The sequence below is a fragment of the Acinonyx jubatus genome, chromosome E2 (assembly GCF_027475565.1).
Source record: "Acinonyx jubatus isolate Ajub_Pintada_27869175 chromosome E2, VMU_Ajub_asm_v1.0, whole genome shotgun sequence".
Taxonomy (NCBI): Eukaryota; Metazoa; Chordata; class Mammalia; order Carnivora; family Felidae; genus Acinonyx; species Acinonyx jubatus.
The window spans coordinates 18,608,777-18,625,919 of NC_069396.1; the positions used below are offsets into that span (position 1 = coordinate 18,608,777).

The 17,143-nt window shown below is 40.1% G+C and overlaps 1 protein-coding gene across 4 annotated transcripts in view; it reads right to left on the reverse strand.

The window, feature by feature from the left end:
- The window catches only part of CTCF (CCCTC-binding factor), a 46,599-nt gene that overhangs the window by 17,775 nt on the left and 11,681 nt on the right, over positions 1-17,143 (reverse strand). For all 4 annotated transcript variants that reach the window (XM_027076002.2, XM_027076003.2, XM_027076001.2 and 1 more), the window contains 2 exons: positions 1,406-2,195; positions 869-1,039 (listed from right to left, as the gene is read on the reverse strand). In XM_027076002.2, the coding sequence (XP_026931803.1) occupies positions 869-1,039; positions 1,406-2,186 (952 nt within the window). In that variant the 5' untranslated portion in view covers positions 2,187-2,195. The remainder of the gene's footprint in view (positions 1-868; positions 1,040-1,405; positions 2,196-17,143) is intronic.

Genomic DNA, 17,143 nt, shown 5'->3' on the forward strand with positions numbered 1-17,143 from the left:
CAGCCAAATGCCAAAACGGAAAGAGCAAAAAGCCCAGAAAAGACCCTAAAGAGAGCTCCAGCACACTGTTCCTCCAACTTTAATGATGCCTGGAACCTAACCATAGCCAACACAAAGCTAATATTAGAATACTAAAGTATATACGGAGCACAAATGAAGAAATGTTTGGATTGCTAGAATAATGCCTTTAACTTTCGATTCTGCAATTCTGAATTATTTACCTTTGTTGGTGAAACAACAGAAACCATGGTTTTTACCAAGGTAGGATTTTGTTGCTATTTCTAATGTTTGTCCTTATAGTGCCTGGCAATTGTTGCCTGGGAATTTTCAGGGTCATTCTTTGTCACTGATGTTAAAACCTTAGCAATGCAATGGTGAGGTTCTTCAGGAAATTCTACAGATTAACTACCACTGACCAGCTTTTCTGGATCACTATCCTTATATAATTTGGATTATTTTCCACTAAATTTTCTTTACATTTGCCTATAAATTCATCTGCTTATGATAAATCAGGATTACAAAACAGCATAAGAAATGGGGCGCCTGCGTGGCTCAGTCGGTTGAGTGTCCAACTTCGGCTCAGGTCATGATCTCATGGCTCATGAGTTCAAGCCCTGCGTCGGGCTCTCCGCTGACAGCTCAGAGCCTAGAGCCTGCTTTGGATTCTGTGTCTCCCTCCCTCTCTGCTCCTCTCCCACTCATGCTCTCTCTCTCTCTCTCTCAAAAATAAACATTTAAAACAAGCAAACCAGCATAAGAAAGAACAAAAGTTGTTCTTTAACTTCCCACTGGAACCAGTTTGGATGATATTTAAAACCCAAGTTTTAAACTTTGCTATGCTGTAGCCCCCAACATTCATATCCAGCACCTGTGTGTGTGTTAAGGTGATTCCTCAGGAGGGTGACTGTTCTGAATGCCCTGCCACAGAGATGGCACTTGTGTGGTCTCTCATCAGTGTGACTTTTCATGTGACGATCCAAATTTGAACGCCGCGGACATGTGTAACTGCAAAGCTCACACTGGAATGTCTTCTTTACACCTATATGCAAAATAAAACACTTACTTGTTCCAGGGTTTCAAAGTGTTAAGTTTAACCCTAATGTTAAATTTCTACAAATAAATTTCATTAGCTTTTTTAAACTAAATCCAATTTAAGTCATATTAAATCGGAATTATTTCATGCCACTAATAGATTTACTTCTTTGTCTTCTTCAGGACTTAAAAAGTACTCAATTTGGAAAAACCTCTTTTAGACTGGCTAAAAGGATTGGTACCCACCTCATGATCTTAAAAAAAAAAAAAAAAAAAAAAATCCATTTACTTTAAAATAATTTGCGTACACGGCGTTATATATGCTTTATCCCAAAATGACTTTATGAGAGTTTAATGGATAAACTAATTTTACCTTTCTTTTTAATTTTTGTTGGTTTTGGAGGCTTCATGTTACCAACCACTTTCTCTGCATTAACCTCCGATAGCAGACCCTCCTGCTGCTCTTCCTCAAAATCGTAGACAGACACATCCACATCTTTGCCCTCCTCTGTGTAACGCAGTTTACTCTTTTTGGTTTTCTTTGTTTTTTTGGCTGGCGGCTGATAATCTGGGTCTTTTTGCCAACTAGGATCTTCTTGAGGTGGAAGTTCCCCTTGCTCTAGCGTCTCCACCTCTCCATTGGCCCCTACTTTCACCACTTGAAACCCTTCAGGCAAAGGTAAGGTGTGACATATCATGGGTTCGCTTTCTGCAAGACCCTCTTTAGACACTTCATTCTCATAAGCCCCCTGAAGTTCTTCTACTGAAGTGGTAGCAACAGGTACAGTCACAGGAACAGGTACTTGGACAAGCTGAAGCTCTCCTATGTTTATGGGCTGTTCCTCCATATTTACAACCTGTAAGGTTATGATCTGGGTATCGTCCACAGCAGCTTCTGCTTCTGGAGCGACTGTACCCTCCATTACTTCAGTCTTCATCTGAAGAAGGGTAGGATCCAACTGTTCCATCATTACCATCTGCACACTGTTATTGACATCCTGGACCACCTCACCCCCATCAGTCTGGTTCTGGGGTAGGTGGCAAGTATCTTCTTCCTGGCCACCTTCCCGGCGTCGCTGGTAAGTCTTTCTTTCCTTTCCTTTAATGAAAGTTTCAGACTCTTCCACAATGGCTTCAACCGCCTCACCTTCCATTTCCCCTTCCTTTAGTAAGGGAGAACACAGGTCGTTATTTATTTATTTCACAGATTGTCATTTAAAGTAAAATTTGTCCAAATGAAAATAAATACATTTTAAAACAAAATGACCCTTGGCAAGTGAATTAGGAAATCAACAGTTGTTAATATGACAAAAAGACAAAACAGATATTATGTGCCTCCTGATGGAAGAACAACATATATATGAAGCAGTCTTGTTAATAAACAAAACAAAAAAAATCCAAAACTAATCAAGCCTCTAGATCCAACCACCAATTAACAGGAAATTGGTGACAGAGTATGTTAAATTACACTACAGGGATGAATCAGTGAAATACAGACTGAAGGAAACTGCAGGATTAACCACCCAGTTTCTTCTGCAAATAAATCACCAACACAAAAAATAGGAAGGATAGAGGAAGAATCTACACCTCAGTGGTTCTGGACTTAGGGTGACTTTGCCCTCAGGGGACATCTGGCAAGGCCTGGTGACATTTCTGGTTGTCACTACTGGGTGGGTATGCTACTAGCATCTAGGGGTAGAGGCCAGAGGTGCTACTAAATGTTGTTATGCGCAGTTTCAGTCCTCTACAATGAAGAATTATCGGTTCACAAACGTCAATGGTGCTGAGGTTGAGAAACCCTGATAGACGTTAAGAGATTTAAGAAAACACAGCAATCCAAAAACAAACAAACAAAAAGAAAAAACAAAAACCCAACAGTCAATCACAACATATGGATCTTCTCTGGATCCTGATTCCTGATTCCAACCAACAAATGATTTAAAAAAATAGGACATGAGACAATTAGATTTTACTCTGGGTATTTTTTTTTCCAACTCTGGGTATTTGATGATACTAAAGAATTATTAACTAGTTTACATCTTATACATTTCCTGTATCTATTAATAAAAACACTGGCAGAGGGCCTTGCTATTTTTAGCTAAATTCTACCTTAGAAAATATTCCATGTCATAGTGTTTTCTCACTGTTTTTTTGGAGCCAGAATCAGACCTTGGATCCACACTCCTATGGTCCTGACTGTCCACACAACACTACCTCCTGTGTCATACCATCAACCTGACATTCATTGTACCTCTCTCCTCTGTAAGACCACAAATTCCTTGAGGACAGGGACCATGTATAACAAGTAATTTTTACTCTTTAGCACTATGCCTAGGTTGGTAAGTACTCAACTGTTAACTGAACATTAAAAAAAAAAAAAAAAAAAAAAAAAGGTGGGGGTAGCCTGGGTGGCTCAGTCGGGGTAAGCGTCCGACTTCAGCTCAGGTCATGATCTTATGGCCCCTGAGTTCAAGCCCCATGTTGGGCTCTGTGCTGGCAGCTCAGAGCCTGGAGCCTGTTTCGGAGTCTGTGTCTCCCTCTCTCTCTGCCCCTCCCCTGCTCATGATTTGTCTCTCAAAAAATGAATAAACGTTAACAAAAATTTTTTTTAATGGAAAAAAAAAATCAGCTAATTCATAGTTTCTGGCTCTTAAGTCTTGTGAATACTCAAAGTACCCAGATACCTAAGAGTAAAATGGGTCTGAACAACCATCCAATTCATAACAATAATCCGACTTAACAAAACCCACATATATAAGCTTAATTCAAAATTAAAGTGTTTTGTATTCTTGCCCTAGTCTCACAAAAAGCTTTTGCTACTTCTATTACAGACACATTTTTCCAATTCTCTGTCTGGGTACCTTAACACTGTACCCATGCTGGCAGTCAGGACCACCTGTAAGGCAATACAAACACTACAGGAGAATGGGTAAGGCTTGGTCCTGCATTCAAGGAGTTACTACCTATTTTTATTTATTTTTTAAAGTTTACCTATTTAAGTAATGTCTACAACCCAATGTGGGGCTCGAATTCACAAATGTGGAGATTAACAGTCACATGTCCTTCCACCTGAGCCAGCCATGCCAGGCACCTCTTCAGGTTCTCCTGGACTCCACACAATCAGAATTTGCAACTTAATAGATCTCCAAGTGGTTTCATATCCTAAAGTTTGAGAAGCACTATTTATACCATCGCTATTCACAGATATTTTAAGAGAGAATTTTCAGGTCAATAATGTCCCAAAATTAGTACCCCAACAAGGATGGGATAATTCTAAATGCTGGCATTAGGGAACAGAGAAAAGGCCCATCTACCTTGGCACTATTCTTGGGAAAAATACCAAAGTACAAAGAACAAAAAATTCATAAGCCATAAATGCTAATTCTGACCCTGTCAGAGGTTCATCACATAACTCCAGGCTATTTAGATATCTTTAATGGTAAAACTAGTGGAAGGAAAACATTTAATGTGTAAGTTCTGTTGGGTTGTGAAGCACACAACAATCTGAAGAACACAGAAAAATCCATCCCCTCTCTGCCTTGAATTTGAGAACTTTTAAATATAAATAACTTGTAAAAAACTTGCTTGTAAATAACTAAGTCTAACCTAAAAGAAATCACTGGAATTATAAACCAAGTAGAAGAAGAAGTGGTAGAAAGGAGTACAAATTGAAACCAATTGTGTTGCCAGGGAGCTGAGCTGACAAGAGTATTCTCTCACTGTGAAAAAAACACATGGCATAAGGTTCCTGAACATGGGCCTCTACTCAGGGTACTAAAGCAGCAGCTTGTTTTTACAGAGAAAAACAGGCACAAAGTAGCAAGGTATTAGCCTCTCCCAAATACTGCTTAGAAAACTCAATGCATCCCCTCAAGCACTTTATCTAATATTCTCCATGAGAAGGGAGTCTCTCCTTTGAATCAATAACTAACCTAATCGGCTGGACCAGGTCTCTCTTCCCACTCCGTAAGGACTGCTCTGCTAGCTGTTGTCACCCCTTTGACAGTTCTGATCCATTTCTTCTCTTCCTCCAGGGACTTGGCTCTGCTTCTACTCAGTTTCTCTTAGCCACACAACACACAGAGAACAAACTTACACTTACCCAACTCCCCAATTTTCTGCCTCTTTGCTTGAGTCAGCCATGCTTTCTAGGTTTTATCAAACCTTTCTGAGGACACCACCACTAGAAAGGGGTTTACATTTATTTCCAGAACACATTTTTTAAAGATTATCAAAGTATAGTAGCTTATTTAGAGAAATCTGAAAAAGGAAGCACATAAAGATTTTTTTAAAGTTATCGATAGGATGCCTGGCTGGTTCAGTTGGTGGAGCGTGTGACTCTTGATCTTGGGGTTATGGGTTCAAGCCCCATGTTGGGTACAGAGATCACTTAAAAAACAGAATCTTTAGGGGCACTTGAGTAGCTCAGTCAGTTGAGCATCCAACTTGATTTTGGCTCAGGTCATGATCCCAGGGTCACGGGAATGAGCACCGTGTCAGGCTCCGCACAGAGTGTGAAACCTGCTTAAGATTCTCTCTCTCTCCCTTTACCCCTCTCCCCAACTCACGCTCGCTCTCTAAAAAAAAGTTAAATAAATACAAGATAAAAAAATAAAATAAAATCTTAAAAACAGTTACTCACAATTCCTTTACCTAATCACCTACCATTTTGGTATGGTTTTTTTCATTGTTTTTCCCCTTATGGATATTTATACATAGATGACATTGTATTATACATATAGTGTGCACACATTTTTATACGGCTTTGCTCTATCTTCAGAACCTTTCCTTACTAAAAAGGACTCCACTCCCTCTTTAGCTTTCTATAATCCCCTTTGCTTGGTCCACAAGCACCAGAGCAACCAACCCAAAGGCCTTCCCCTTACCTTCAATCTCAGTTTCTCTGGCATCTGACGGTATGAAACTTGTATTCCTCCTTCATAAACCTCTTTTCTCCCTTGGTTCTGTCTTTCCTAGGTCTCTCTCTTCCTTTGTCTCTGAGAGCTACTCCACCTACCCTCTGAGCATATCAAGGCTCTGTTCTTTTCTCTGTAGCCACTCTATTCGCCAGCCTTTTTACTTCAGCTGTCTCCACAGAGGTCTTTCAAACCCACATCTGCAATTCTCTAATTTTTTCACTGCCTACGAGAGCTCTCGCCCAGTGATGCTTGGCTATCACCTTCAATTCGATGGCACTTGAGAAGGAATAAGGAAACCTGTACTCCAGTCCCTAATGCATCACTAACCAAAAGAGGAGCTTACAAAGTGGGTTAGTCTTCTGAAGAACTTGTCTTCTGAACTTACAAAGTGGGTTAGTCTTCTGAAGACATTTTGTATTCTCTGTCATCTTCATGACAAAGTAAAGCTTAGGGACATTTATTTTATTTTAAACAGTAACTTTTGGTGTATGTATTTATTTAATTTTTAAAGTACACTCTACTCCCAACGTGGGGCTTGAACTCATGACCTTGAGATCAAAAGTTGTATGCTCTACTGACCGAGCCAGCCAGGCACCCCAAGAACATTTCTTAAACATCATTCGACCAACTTGTGGGTAGAGGGTGGGGCAAGAGGAGGTTCCCTCAGACTGTGGCAGGGTGATTCTGGCACCTGTGAGTGTTGGGGTTGGCAGAGAGGAAAACTGGCACCTGAGCACGTCCCTGCTCTTGATGACTAGGTGAGTGGGAGGATGTGGAAGCCTAGCCTCTAACAGAGGCCCCTGAGGTCTGGCCATGCTCCTAACTAACCACCAGCCTGGCCTGCATCCTTGGGAGCCTACTGGATCAGCCCTCGCCCTCTTGCCTCAGTGTCTTCTCTACCTGCTCTATGTTGCTCAAATCTTTCCCATCTGAAAACTTCCTTTAACCCACTTGACAATTTAGCACCTGACATTTCTGTATTCCTTCCATGGTCAACCCCACACTGTCTCTTTTCTCTTCCATGCCTTGGTTCACCAGTCTGGTTTGTTCCTCAATTCTCTACTGAACTGCTCTAAGCCTAGCAATGGCCCTTAATTGGCAAATCCAAAGGAGACTTTTCTGTCCTTATCTGACTTGACCCCAGTGGAATTCAGCATTCTATTCTAGGCTTTATCCCAGATTTATGCCAGACCATCAGAAAAAAAGCTGTGTATATTTGGGTCACATGGTCTTATCCCTACAGAACTGCTTTCACCAAGTTTTGTTTTGGCATTATGCCCTTGGCTTATACTAAAGGATACGTGGCAGAAATTTTCAAGTTACACACTTGGAAAGGTCTTCTTCAATTAAGGATTTTTTTTCTTTCATTGTTGAGACCTATGTTACAGGATCATGAGTTACCATTTTTTTTAGTTGGGCCACACCTTGTTCAACTTTTTTCCTCTCAAGCTATATAATAATAACTTCCTATTCTAAGTTGTATTTTCTAGGGTTTTGACTTTGTATCATTTATCATTTATATTTTCTGTACACTTCGTCAAATTGTAGAATAAGATGGGCTTTAAACCAGGGGCACATGGGTGGCTCAGGTGGTTAAGCATCTGACTCGATTTCAGCTCAGGTCATAATCTCTCAGTTCCTGAGTTTGAGCCCTATGTCAGACTCTGCACTGATAGCATGGAGCCTGCTTGAGATTCTCTCTCCCTCTGTCTGCCCCCCCCCCCATCCCCGCTCATGCACGCTCTCTCTCAAAAATAAATAAACTTAAAACTTACAACTGTATATATGTAGATGTGTGTGTGTGTATACATATGTAATAGAAAACACAAAAATATAGAAATATAGGGAGTCTTACCATTCTGAAAATATATCAAAATAGAAATAACTTCAACTAAAAATGTGCAAACCTATTTGAAGGTTATAAAAATCTTCCAAGAGGCAAAACAAACAAAACCAAAAACCAAAACAAAACAAAAAACCCCAAACAAACAAAAAAAACCCCTTGGTTCTAAGAAGCATAAAAGACCTCACTGAACAGGGACACTACTGTCTATATCCATGATCAGAAAAGCCAAACATCATAAAGCTGTTAATTCTTTCTACTTTATATAAAGTCATTTTCAAAGTGTCTGAAAAATAAACAATGATAGCAATAAAATTTCCAAAAAAATGAAGGCAACCTTCTATTTCCAAATATTGACATATTATAAAGTCACAATAATTAATGTGATGTATACTATCACTATCACAACCAATCAATTTAAACAGAAGAGAGGATTGGGGCACCTAGGTGGCTCAGTCGGTTAAGTGTCCAACTTTAGCTCAGGTAATGATCTCATGGCTTGTGAGTTCAAGCCCCGCATTGGGCTCTGTGCTGACAGCTCAGGGCCTGGAGCCTGCTTCAGATTTTTTGTCTCCTTCATCTCTGCCCCACCCCTGCTCACGCTCTCTCTCTCAAAAATAAATAAATATTAAAAAAAAATTTAAACAGAAGAATCCAGAAACAAACCCTAGAATATAAAAAGTTGTCATTTTAAAAATTAGTGGGGAGAAGAGGATTACTTCATAAAAGGTACCAAAAAGCTATTAAACTATTTGGAAAATATTGAGCTATATGTTTTTTTAATTTTTAAAAAATGTTTATTTTGAGTATGCGCACGCGTGCACACGGGGGAGGGGCAGAAAGAAAAGGGAAACACAAAATCCAAAGCAGGCTCCAGGCTCTGAGCTGTCAGCACAGAGCCCCATGCAGGGCTCGAACTCATGAACTGTGAGACCATGACCTGACAGCTAAAGTCAGATGCTTAACTGACTGAGCCCCCAAGGTCCCCTTGAGTTATATTTTTAATCCATCTGGAATATAATGTCATTGTAAGAGTTAAGGAGACATTAACTGCCCCCCCCCCACACACACTTAAAAGCCCTCACCTTGAAAAAAGATATAGGTGAATAGCCTTCTGACCCATGAGGAAGGCTTTGTGCTTAGACACAGAAATAATAGGAGACACCAGAGTAAGATTACTGAAATTTTAACAACCTTACAGTAAAAAATTTCTTATGACAAAACAATGAACAAAATTAAAAAGAAAACAGTCAACAAGAAAATTGTTTGCAGCAAATGTGACAAAGGACTAACATCCTTATCGTATGATTGTAAAATGTGTAAGAAAAAGATGAACACCAAAAGAAAAAAGCTGGGCAAAGGACACAAATACATGACTCAAAGAAATACAAATGGCAGATGAAAAAAAAAAGAAACCAAACTTCAACACGAAAACAAAAAAGGAAATTTAAAATAATGCGACAGCATGCTACCTCTATTAAACTGCTACAGCTGTCTTAAAGCAAGGTGCTTTGAAATTAGCAAGGTAAATGGTGATATGAATCAAGAATTTTTAAAATATTCAAATTGTGGGGGTGCCTGGGTGGCTCAGATGGCTTAGGCATCTGACTCTTGATTTCAGCTCAGGTCATGATCTCAAGGTCCTGAGATCGAGCCCATGTTGCACTAGGCATGCCTGCTTAAGGTTCTTTCTCTCGCTCCCTCCCCCACTTGCATGTGCGCATGCTCTGTCTCAAAAAAGTAACTACACTTCATTTTATACCCAAATAATCAGAGATGAACATCAAGATTTCAAGGATATTATTAATCAAAGTGAATAGTTATAAACAACTCTAATACATCCGGAGGGGAGTAATTAAAACTTGGTAAATGATATATCCACCAAGTGGAATACTATACAGACATTAAAAATCATGTTTCAATATAACACTTAACATGAGGGAAATGCTCATTCCATATTTAAAAAGAACACGGATGGGGCGGGGGGAGGGAGTGTCAGAAGAAGCAGAATAAAATAATTATTAAGAGCTCAGGTCCTTCAGCCAGAAAACTTCATTCCAATTCTGGTTCTTTTACTTAACTAGCAGTTGATATGGAGTGAGAAATACTACCCTTCTGTGCCTCGGTTTCCTTTTGTTCAAAAAGGGACAATAATAGCCCTATGAAGGGTCATCCACTTCATAGGCTGTCATAAAGATGAAACAGAACAATGTACACACACAGCCTGGGTCCTGTGCTCCTCTGTATCCTCCACCCCAGAGGGTAATGAATACATGTTAGCTGAACAAATATATAACCTCCCAGTTTCCTAGAATTCTAATCACAGACCTTACATAAATGTTCCCCACTAAAATGTCTGATAAACTACTGAATTTCTGTAGAATGAAGGTAGCAACCAATGGACAAAACCTGGAGACTGACCAACTCTAGGAAACAGAAAAAGAGCCAAAAAGGAACACAACAAGCCTCCCAGGCTGGTGTCCCTCATTAGGTGTGTCCAGCATATTCCTGCCCAATGAAATCTTCCTTTCTGAAATTTGGTGCAAAAACTCACTGTGGTTGAGGTTTATCGCATCAACTCCAAACTCTTCCCCCATTTATTTCTTTGAGAGAGAGAGAGAGAGAGAGAGAGAGCGAGCGAGAGAGCGCGCGCACACACGAGTGGGGGAGGGGCAGAGAGCGAGGGAGACACAGAATCTGAAGCAAACTCCAGGCTCTGAGCTGTCCGCACAAAGCCTGAAGCGGGGCTTGAACCCACTAACTGTGGGATCATGACCTAAGCCAAAATCGGATGCTTAACCAACTGAGTCACCCAGGTGCCCTTCTCCCTGCTTTTTAAAAGCAATCTCTGTGCCCAACGTGCAGCTCGAACTCAAGACCCTGACATCAAGAGGTGCATGCTCTACTGACTGAGCCAACCAGGTTGCCCTCAATTCCAAACCTTTTAGCTTGGCTCCCAGAAGTTTGTTCCCATCCTTTCCACCCACTCAACCTCACCTCCTGGGCATCTTCTAAATAACTGCTTACTGTCTTGTACCCTCCCAGCTCAAGTGATCCCCTAAATCACATCTTCTTAAGTGCAAACTGACTTCATGTTTGTTTGGTTTTCACTGTAGTATACTTTTCTATGTCTATGTCTTTACCTCAAATAGACTATTAGCTTGTTGAGGGGAGGAACTATAACTATGCCTTTTACTTCTGTATCCTCTACAGCAATAAATACAAAACAGTATTAGGTAAACAGCAGACACTCAATGTCAATGTTACTGTCACATGAAACATAAAAATGGTTCCTGCACACAAGAGCAGGAAAGGAATACGGAAAAACAAAATATCATATGCTAAGTGAAAGCTTAATTATGTGAATTTATTTCCTTTATTTTATTTTTTAAATTTTATTTATTTTGAGAGAGAGAGAGAGAGAGGGAGGGGGAGAGAGAGAATATCCCAAGATCCCAAGCAGGCTCTGTGCTGTCAGCACAGAATCCAATGCAGGGTTCAAACCCATGAACTGAGATCATGACCTGAGCTGAAACCAAGAGTCAGACGCTTAACCACCTAGATGCTCCATGAATTTGTTTCCTTTATTGCTATGTTTGCGTCAATAAAAAGTCCTAACGACACAATTATAGGTTAGAGTAAAACAATCCTGCCACATAAAAATAAAGGATAGGGGCACCTGGCCGGCTCAGTCAGCAGAGCATGAGTCGTGAGCTCAAGCCCTATGCTGGGCACAGAGCTTTGACAGATACATAGATAGATAAAAATGCACTCGTGTCATACACTGTATGTGCTCAATAAATATGTTCTATGTGAAAAAAATTTTTTTAAAAAGGCTAACTGTGACTGCGCTAATTTTGAGGACAGTAAAATTTAGTAACTTACCACCTAGATTACATGGTTGTACAGTCAATGTGTCAGGTACTTCCCAAAGGAAATCAACCAAAATAATCTTCCACACTCACCAATGCAAAGTTCAGTCCTTTGGAGAGTTCAGTTATTATAAAACATACACACAAGGGGTGCCTGGGTGGCTCAGTTGGTTAAGCATCTGGCTTCAGCTCAGGTCATGATGTCACGGTTTATGGGTTCAAGCCCTCCATCAGGCTCTGTGCTGACAGCTCAGAGCCTGGAGCCTGCTTCAGATTCTGTGTCTCCCCTACTCTCTACCCCTCCCTCACTCACACTCTGGTCTCTCTCTCTCTCAAAACTAAATAAAAAACATTTAAAAAAATACACTAAGAATACATGCACACTAAGAATAAGACAGTGGAGAAGAATGATTTCTAGTAGTCTATTTTTTTTCTTTAAATGTTTATTTATTTTTGAAAGAGAGAGACCAAGTGGGGAAAGGGTGGAGACAGAGAGAGAGGGCCAGAGAATCTGAAGGGAGCTCCATACTAACAGCAGAGAGCCTGACGCAAAGCTCGAAATCAGGAACCGTGAGATCATGACCCGAGCCAAAGTCAGAAGTTTAACTGACTGAACCACCCAGGCACCCCTATTTATTTTTTAAAGATTATTTGTTTGGAGACAGTGGGGAGGGGCAGAGAGACAGGGAGAGACAGAATCTCAAGTAGGCTCCATACTGTCAGCACAGAGCCCAACATGGGGCTCGAACCCACGAACCATGAGATTATGACCTGAGCCGAAATCAACAGTCAGACACTTAACCGATTGAGCCACCCAGGTGCCCCTAGTAGTCTATTTCATAAACAAAGCTACCACATCTTTTTAGTTTTTTTTTTTTAACGCTTATTCATTTTTTTGGAGAGACAGAGTGGGGGAGGGGCAGTAAGAGAAAGACACACACACACACACACACACACACACACACACACACACACACAATCGGAAGCAGAAGCAGGCTCTAGGCTCTGAGCTGTCAGCACAGAGCCTGATGTGGGGCTCCAACTCACGAACCATGAGATCATAACCTGAGCCGAAGTCAGACACTTAACCAACTGAGCCACCCAGACACCCCAAAGCTACCACAACTTTTTAATATATACTGTCCTTTACAAGGGAAAACTGACTGCTAAAAACCCCTTATTTCCTGGAGCACATGTGAAGACTATCTATACACCCTTCGCAAGAAATAATAATCCCAAGTTCCCATGATTATAAGAATACAGTAAATAATATATGCAACATACAAAACACGTGTGTAATCGACTAGGTTATCAGTGAGGCTTCTGTTCAACAGTAGGCTGTTGGTAGTTAAGTTCTTTGGAAGTTAAAAGTTATACTTGGATATTCAAGTTGGAGGTTGGGAGATTGGGGGGCGCTGAAGTCCCTAACTCCATGTTGTTCAAGGGTCCACTGTAACATGATGGGTGCTGTAACAGGGGTTAACATGCTTCCTACCAGCCTGACACAAAGGATGGTTTAAGTGGGTAAGAGATGGGTCCAAGAAGAGGAACTGCTAAAGCTGGATCCTAAAGGATGAGATGAAACTTGACAGGCAAACTACAGTAGAGAGGAACTCTAAAAGAGGAAATTTTATGGGGGAAGAAACTTATGTATGGAATTAGACAAATTTTCTGCAAAAAATTCAACATAACTGAGTGGAACTATACTAAATAATCTCAAATTTATTACTGTGACCTGGTTTCAGAGGCCATGTTCTAGTTCCTCAGTAAGGGTAGCCTGTTTATTTCACTTACTGAATATTTACCCAACAAAACAGAAGACAAAGTTTATCTGGGAGTCAACATTCTAGTGCCATTGTACTGATTGAAGGGTTGCCTCCCAAGCACATGCTGTCCCTCTCTGCTTTCTATAGCCTGAAAGATACTTTTGCTAGCATACAACAACTTAATGCTTCACTTCTCCTCATGCTCCCAAGGATGATTATGTCAGGAACCACCAGATCTCTCTTTGTTCTGCTCCAAGCCCAAATACCTAAAAGCAGCTCAGAGTTACACTCTCTTTGGAGCAGTCCTACAGTCTTTCGTTGCTGGGAATATGAGAAAGGTAGGATCTATGGCAAGTCTATTACTGTGAATAAATAAGTATGTTATAAAAAGAAATTAGTTATGCACACACAGTATAGAATTTAAACAACATCTAACAGGCACATCTATGGATTTTGGTGCACATTCTACCTGAGCAGTAATTCCCAAACCTGGATGGTATCAGGATCACCTGATAAACTTTTAAATACATAGATCCAGGAGATTCTGATTCAGTAGGCCTAGGGTGGAAGAGACCTTATTCCAAAAGGTCCCCAGGTGATTCTGATATAAAATCTCTGTTGACCTTGGTTTGGAAGTGACTGACCTAGAATACAATACTTATCTACCCTAAATACAGGTCTACATAAATCCAAGCTACTCAAATACCACTATTTTCTACTATGAGAATTTTTGGTTCATTCTTTAGAACAAAGAATTGTTTTGTTTATTTATTTAAATAAAATGTATAAAGCCTACCTCAAAACTAGTATGATGTCCATATAAACAATAATGGAAATGTATCACCCAAGATGGAAATCCTAATGTTTTACCTCTACCATGGGTACCATCAATACCAAAATATCTCTCTAGATGGTATGGACAAGCTCAACACATGACAGAAGGAAAAAAGTAAAAAGAGAAGTGGAAAAACATGGTAAGACTGAACTCATGGTTTTGCAGTGTGTTTCAGTGACCATGTGGCCAACGTTTGAGTGTTTCTGTAACCCAGTACTCACTCATGAAGGCTACTTAGAACAAAGATAATTTTTATTTGATAAACAGGGTCTTATATAGGGTCAATATTAAATCAGAAGCCAACAGCTTAAATTCAACAATGCATACCTATACCAAAGGCATAATAATGATAATAAATGGCAATAGGAGATCTCTGAACAAAGATCAAGTAATACTTATATTTAAAAAAAAAAAAAAAGACAGGGGCATCTGGGTGGCTCAGTCAGTTAAGTGTCTAACTTTGGCTCAGGTCATGATCTCATGGTTTGTGAGTTTGAGCCCCACACTGCGCTTTCTGCTGTCAATGCAGAGCCCGCTTTGGATCCTCTGTCCCTCCCTCTCTCTCCCCCCTCCAGCTTGTTCTCTTTCTCAGAATAAATAAAAATAAACTTAAAAAAAAAAAAAAAAAGAGTAAGATATCCTTAGTGAGTAAATAGTATAATAGCATGAAATATGGAAAATAGTTAAAGTGCTATTCAATAGATAGAACAAAAGAAATCTGAAAAACCACAAAGGATACATATGTATAGGAATACAGACATACAGAAGTTTAAACAAAAACAAAATGTTACTCTAAACTAATATTAACCATGAAAAGAAATAATTTGTCAACTTGATTGCTCCTTAAAAATATGGAAACAAATACAGGAAAGAAGGAAATCTAGGCAATAGGTTAACCAAGAAATGGGGGAGGAGGATCACACATTTATGAATACCCAAAAGACATGACAAGGAGAGAAGGAGCAAAAGACCTTGTCTAACAAGTGGTCAGGAAAAAAAAAATTATAAATAAAATTTACCTCAAAGAGGTAACCAAGTCACTATATTTTAGTCTCAATATACATTCACAACAAAAAATTTTGTGAGAGAGAGAGAGAGAGAGACAGACCAACTGAGCGCACGTGCATGTGTGTCCAGGGGAGAGGGGCAAAGAGAGACAGAGAATCCCAAGCAAGATCCATGCTCAGTGTGAGCCCAACATGAAGCTCAATCCCACGGCCCTGGGATCATCACCTGAGCCGAAATCAAATATTCTATTTTTGTTCATTTTTTTTAATTTTATTTTATTTATTTTATTTTTATTTTTGAGACAGAGAGAGACAGAGCATGAACGGGGGAGGGGCAGAGAGAGAGGGAGACACAGAATCCGAAGCAGGCTCCAGGCTCTGAGCCATCAGCCCAGAGCCCGACGCGGGGCTTGAACTCACGGACCGAGAGATCGTGACGTGAGGCAAAGTCGGACGCTTAACCGACTGAGCCACCCAGGCGCCCCAGAAATCAAATATTCTAAATAGGAGTGGAAAGATAAAGATACAAATAAAACAGGGACGCCTGGGTGGCTCAGTCAGTTAAGTGACCATACTCTTGATCTCAGATCACGATCTCATGGAGATAGAGCCCTAAGTTGGGCTGTGCACTGGCAGCAAGGAGCCTGCTTGGGAATCTCCCTCTTCCGCTCCTCTCCTGCACACACTCTCTCTCAAAATAAATAAACACTAAAAAAAAAAAAAAAAAAGGAAGACACATGGAGCACCTAGGTGGCTCAGTTGGTTAAGTGACTGACTCTTGGTTTCAGATCAGGTCATGATCTTGCAGTTCTTGGGCTTGAGCCCCACACTGAAAACAATTAGGATACCCTCTATTATTATACAATAGTTATATATCATACCTCTGGGAATGTAAAATATCTTATATCTGCTTTATATGATAATGACCATGCTATGCCAGAGTTTTGTTGTATCAGAATTTATAAAGAAATAAGAAGTAGTGGTCTGAAACAATTTAGAACTTTCAGTGGTCCAACTAGACAATACTAAAACTACGTACTAACCAACCCTGGCCTCAAACCATGGTCTGTTTTTACCACAGGGAAACTATTGAAGGACTCTGAAAAGGTTCTGAGTTAGAAGAGATAAATAAGCTCAAAATCTGAACAGTGGTGGTACTAGACCTTTAACTTTAGCGACAGCCAGAGCCTAATAACGCACTGTTTACATGGACAACCTTTAAAGTTGGTGACCAAAAAAAATAAATAAATAAAATCTGACAAATACATACTGAAAACCTAATGTGTGCCAGTGCACAGGTACACTATACTCAAGTGCAGTAATGATGTATAGTTTTCATGCTGTTTTTCTATAGATATACAATGATATATATTTCTGTCAAAAGAGATCTAAAAAAATGAATACATATAGGGGAGTCTGGGTGGCTCAATCGGTTAGGCGTCCAACTTCAGCTTGGGTCATGATCTCACAGTTTTTGAGTTAGAGACCCACATCGGGTTCTGTGCTGACAGCTCAGAGCCTGGAGCCTGCTGTGGATTCTGTGTCTCCGTCTCTCTCTGCCCCTCCCCTGCTTGTGCTCTGTCTCTCTCTCTCAAAAAGAAATAAACAAAAAAAAATTTAATGAATATATACCAAATAATTAGCTACAGAACCAAATGCAGCAGGATATTCTGTGAAACCCATAAACTATTCAGAGCCAGTATGGGGAAGAATAAAAAAGGCAGATGCATTTGTCCTACATCTATGACCTCAGGTATATCACTTTGCTTCTTAGGTTTCTTATCTGTAAAATGAGGGGATTGCCAGATGACTTAACATTTCCTCTGGCTTTAACATTCTACACATTTTTTTAGGTTATTAGTTAAATTC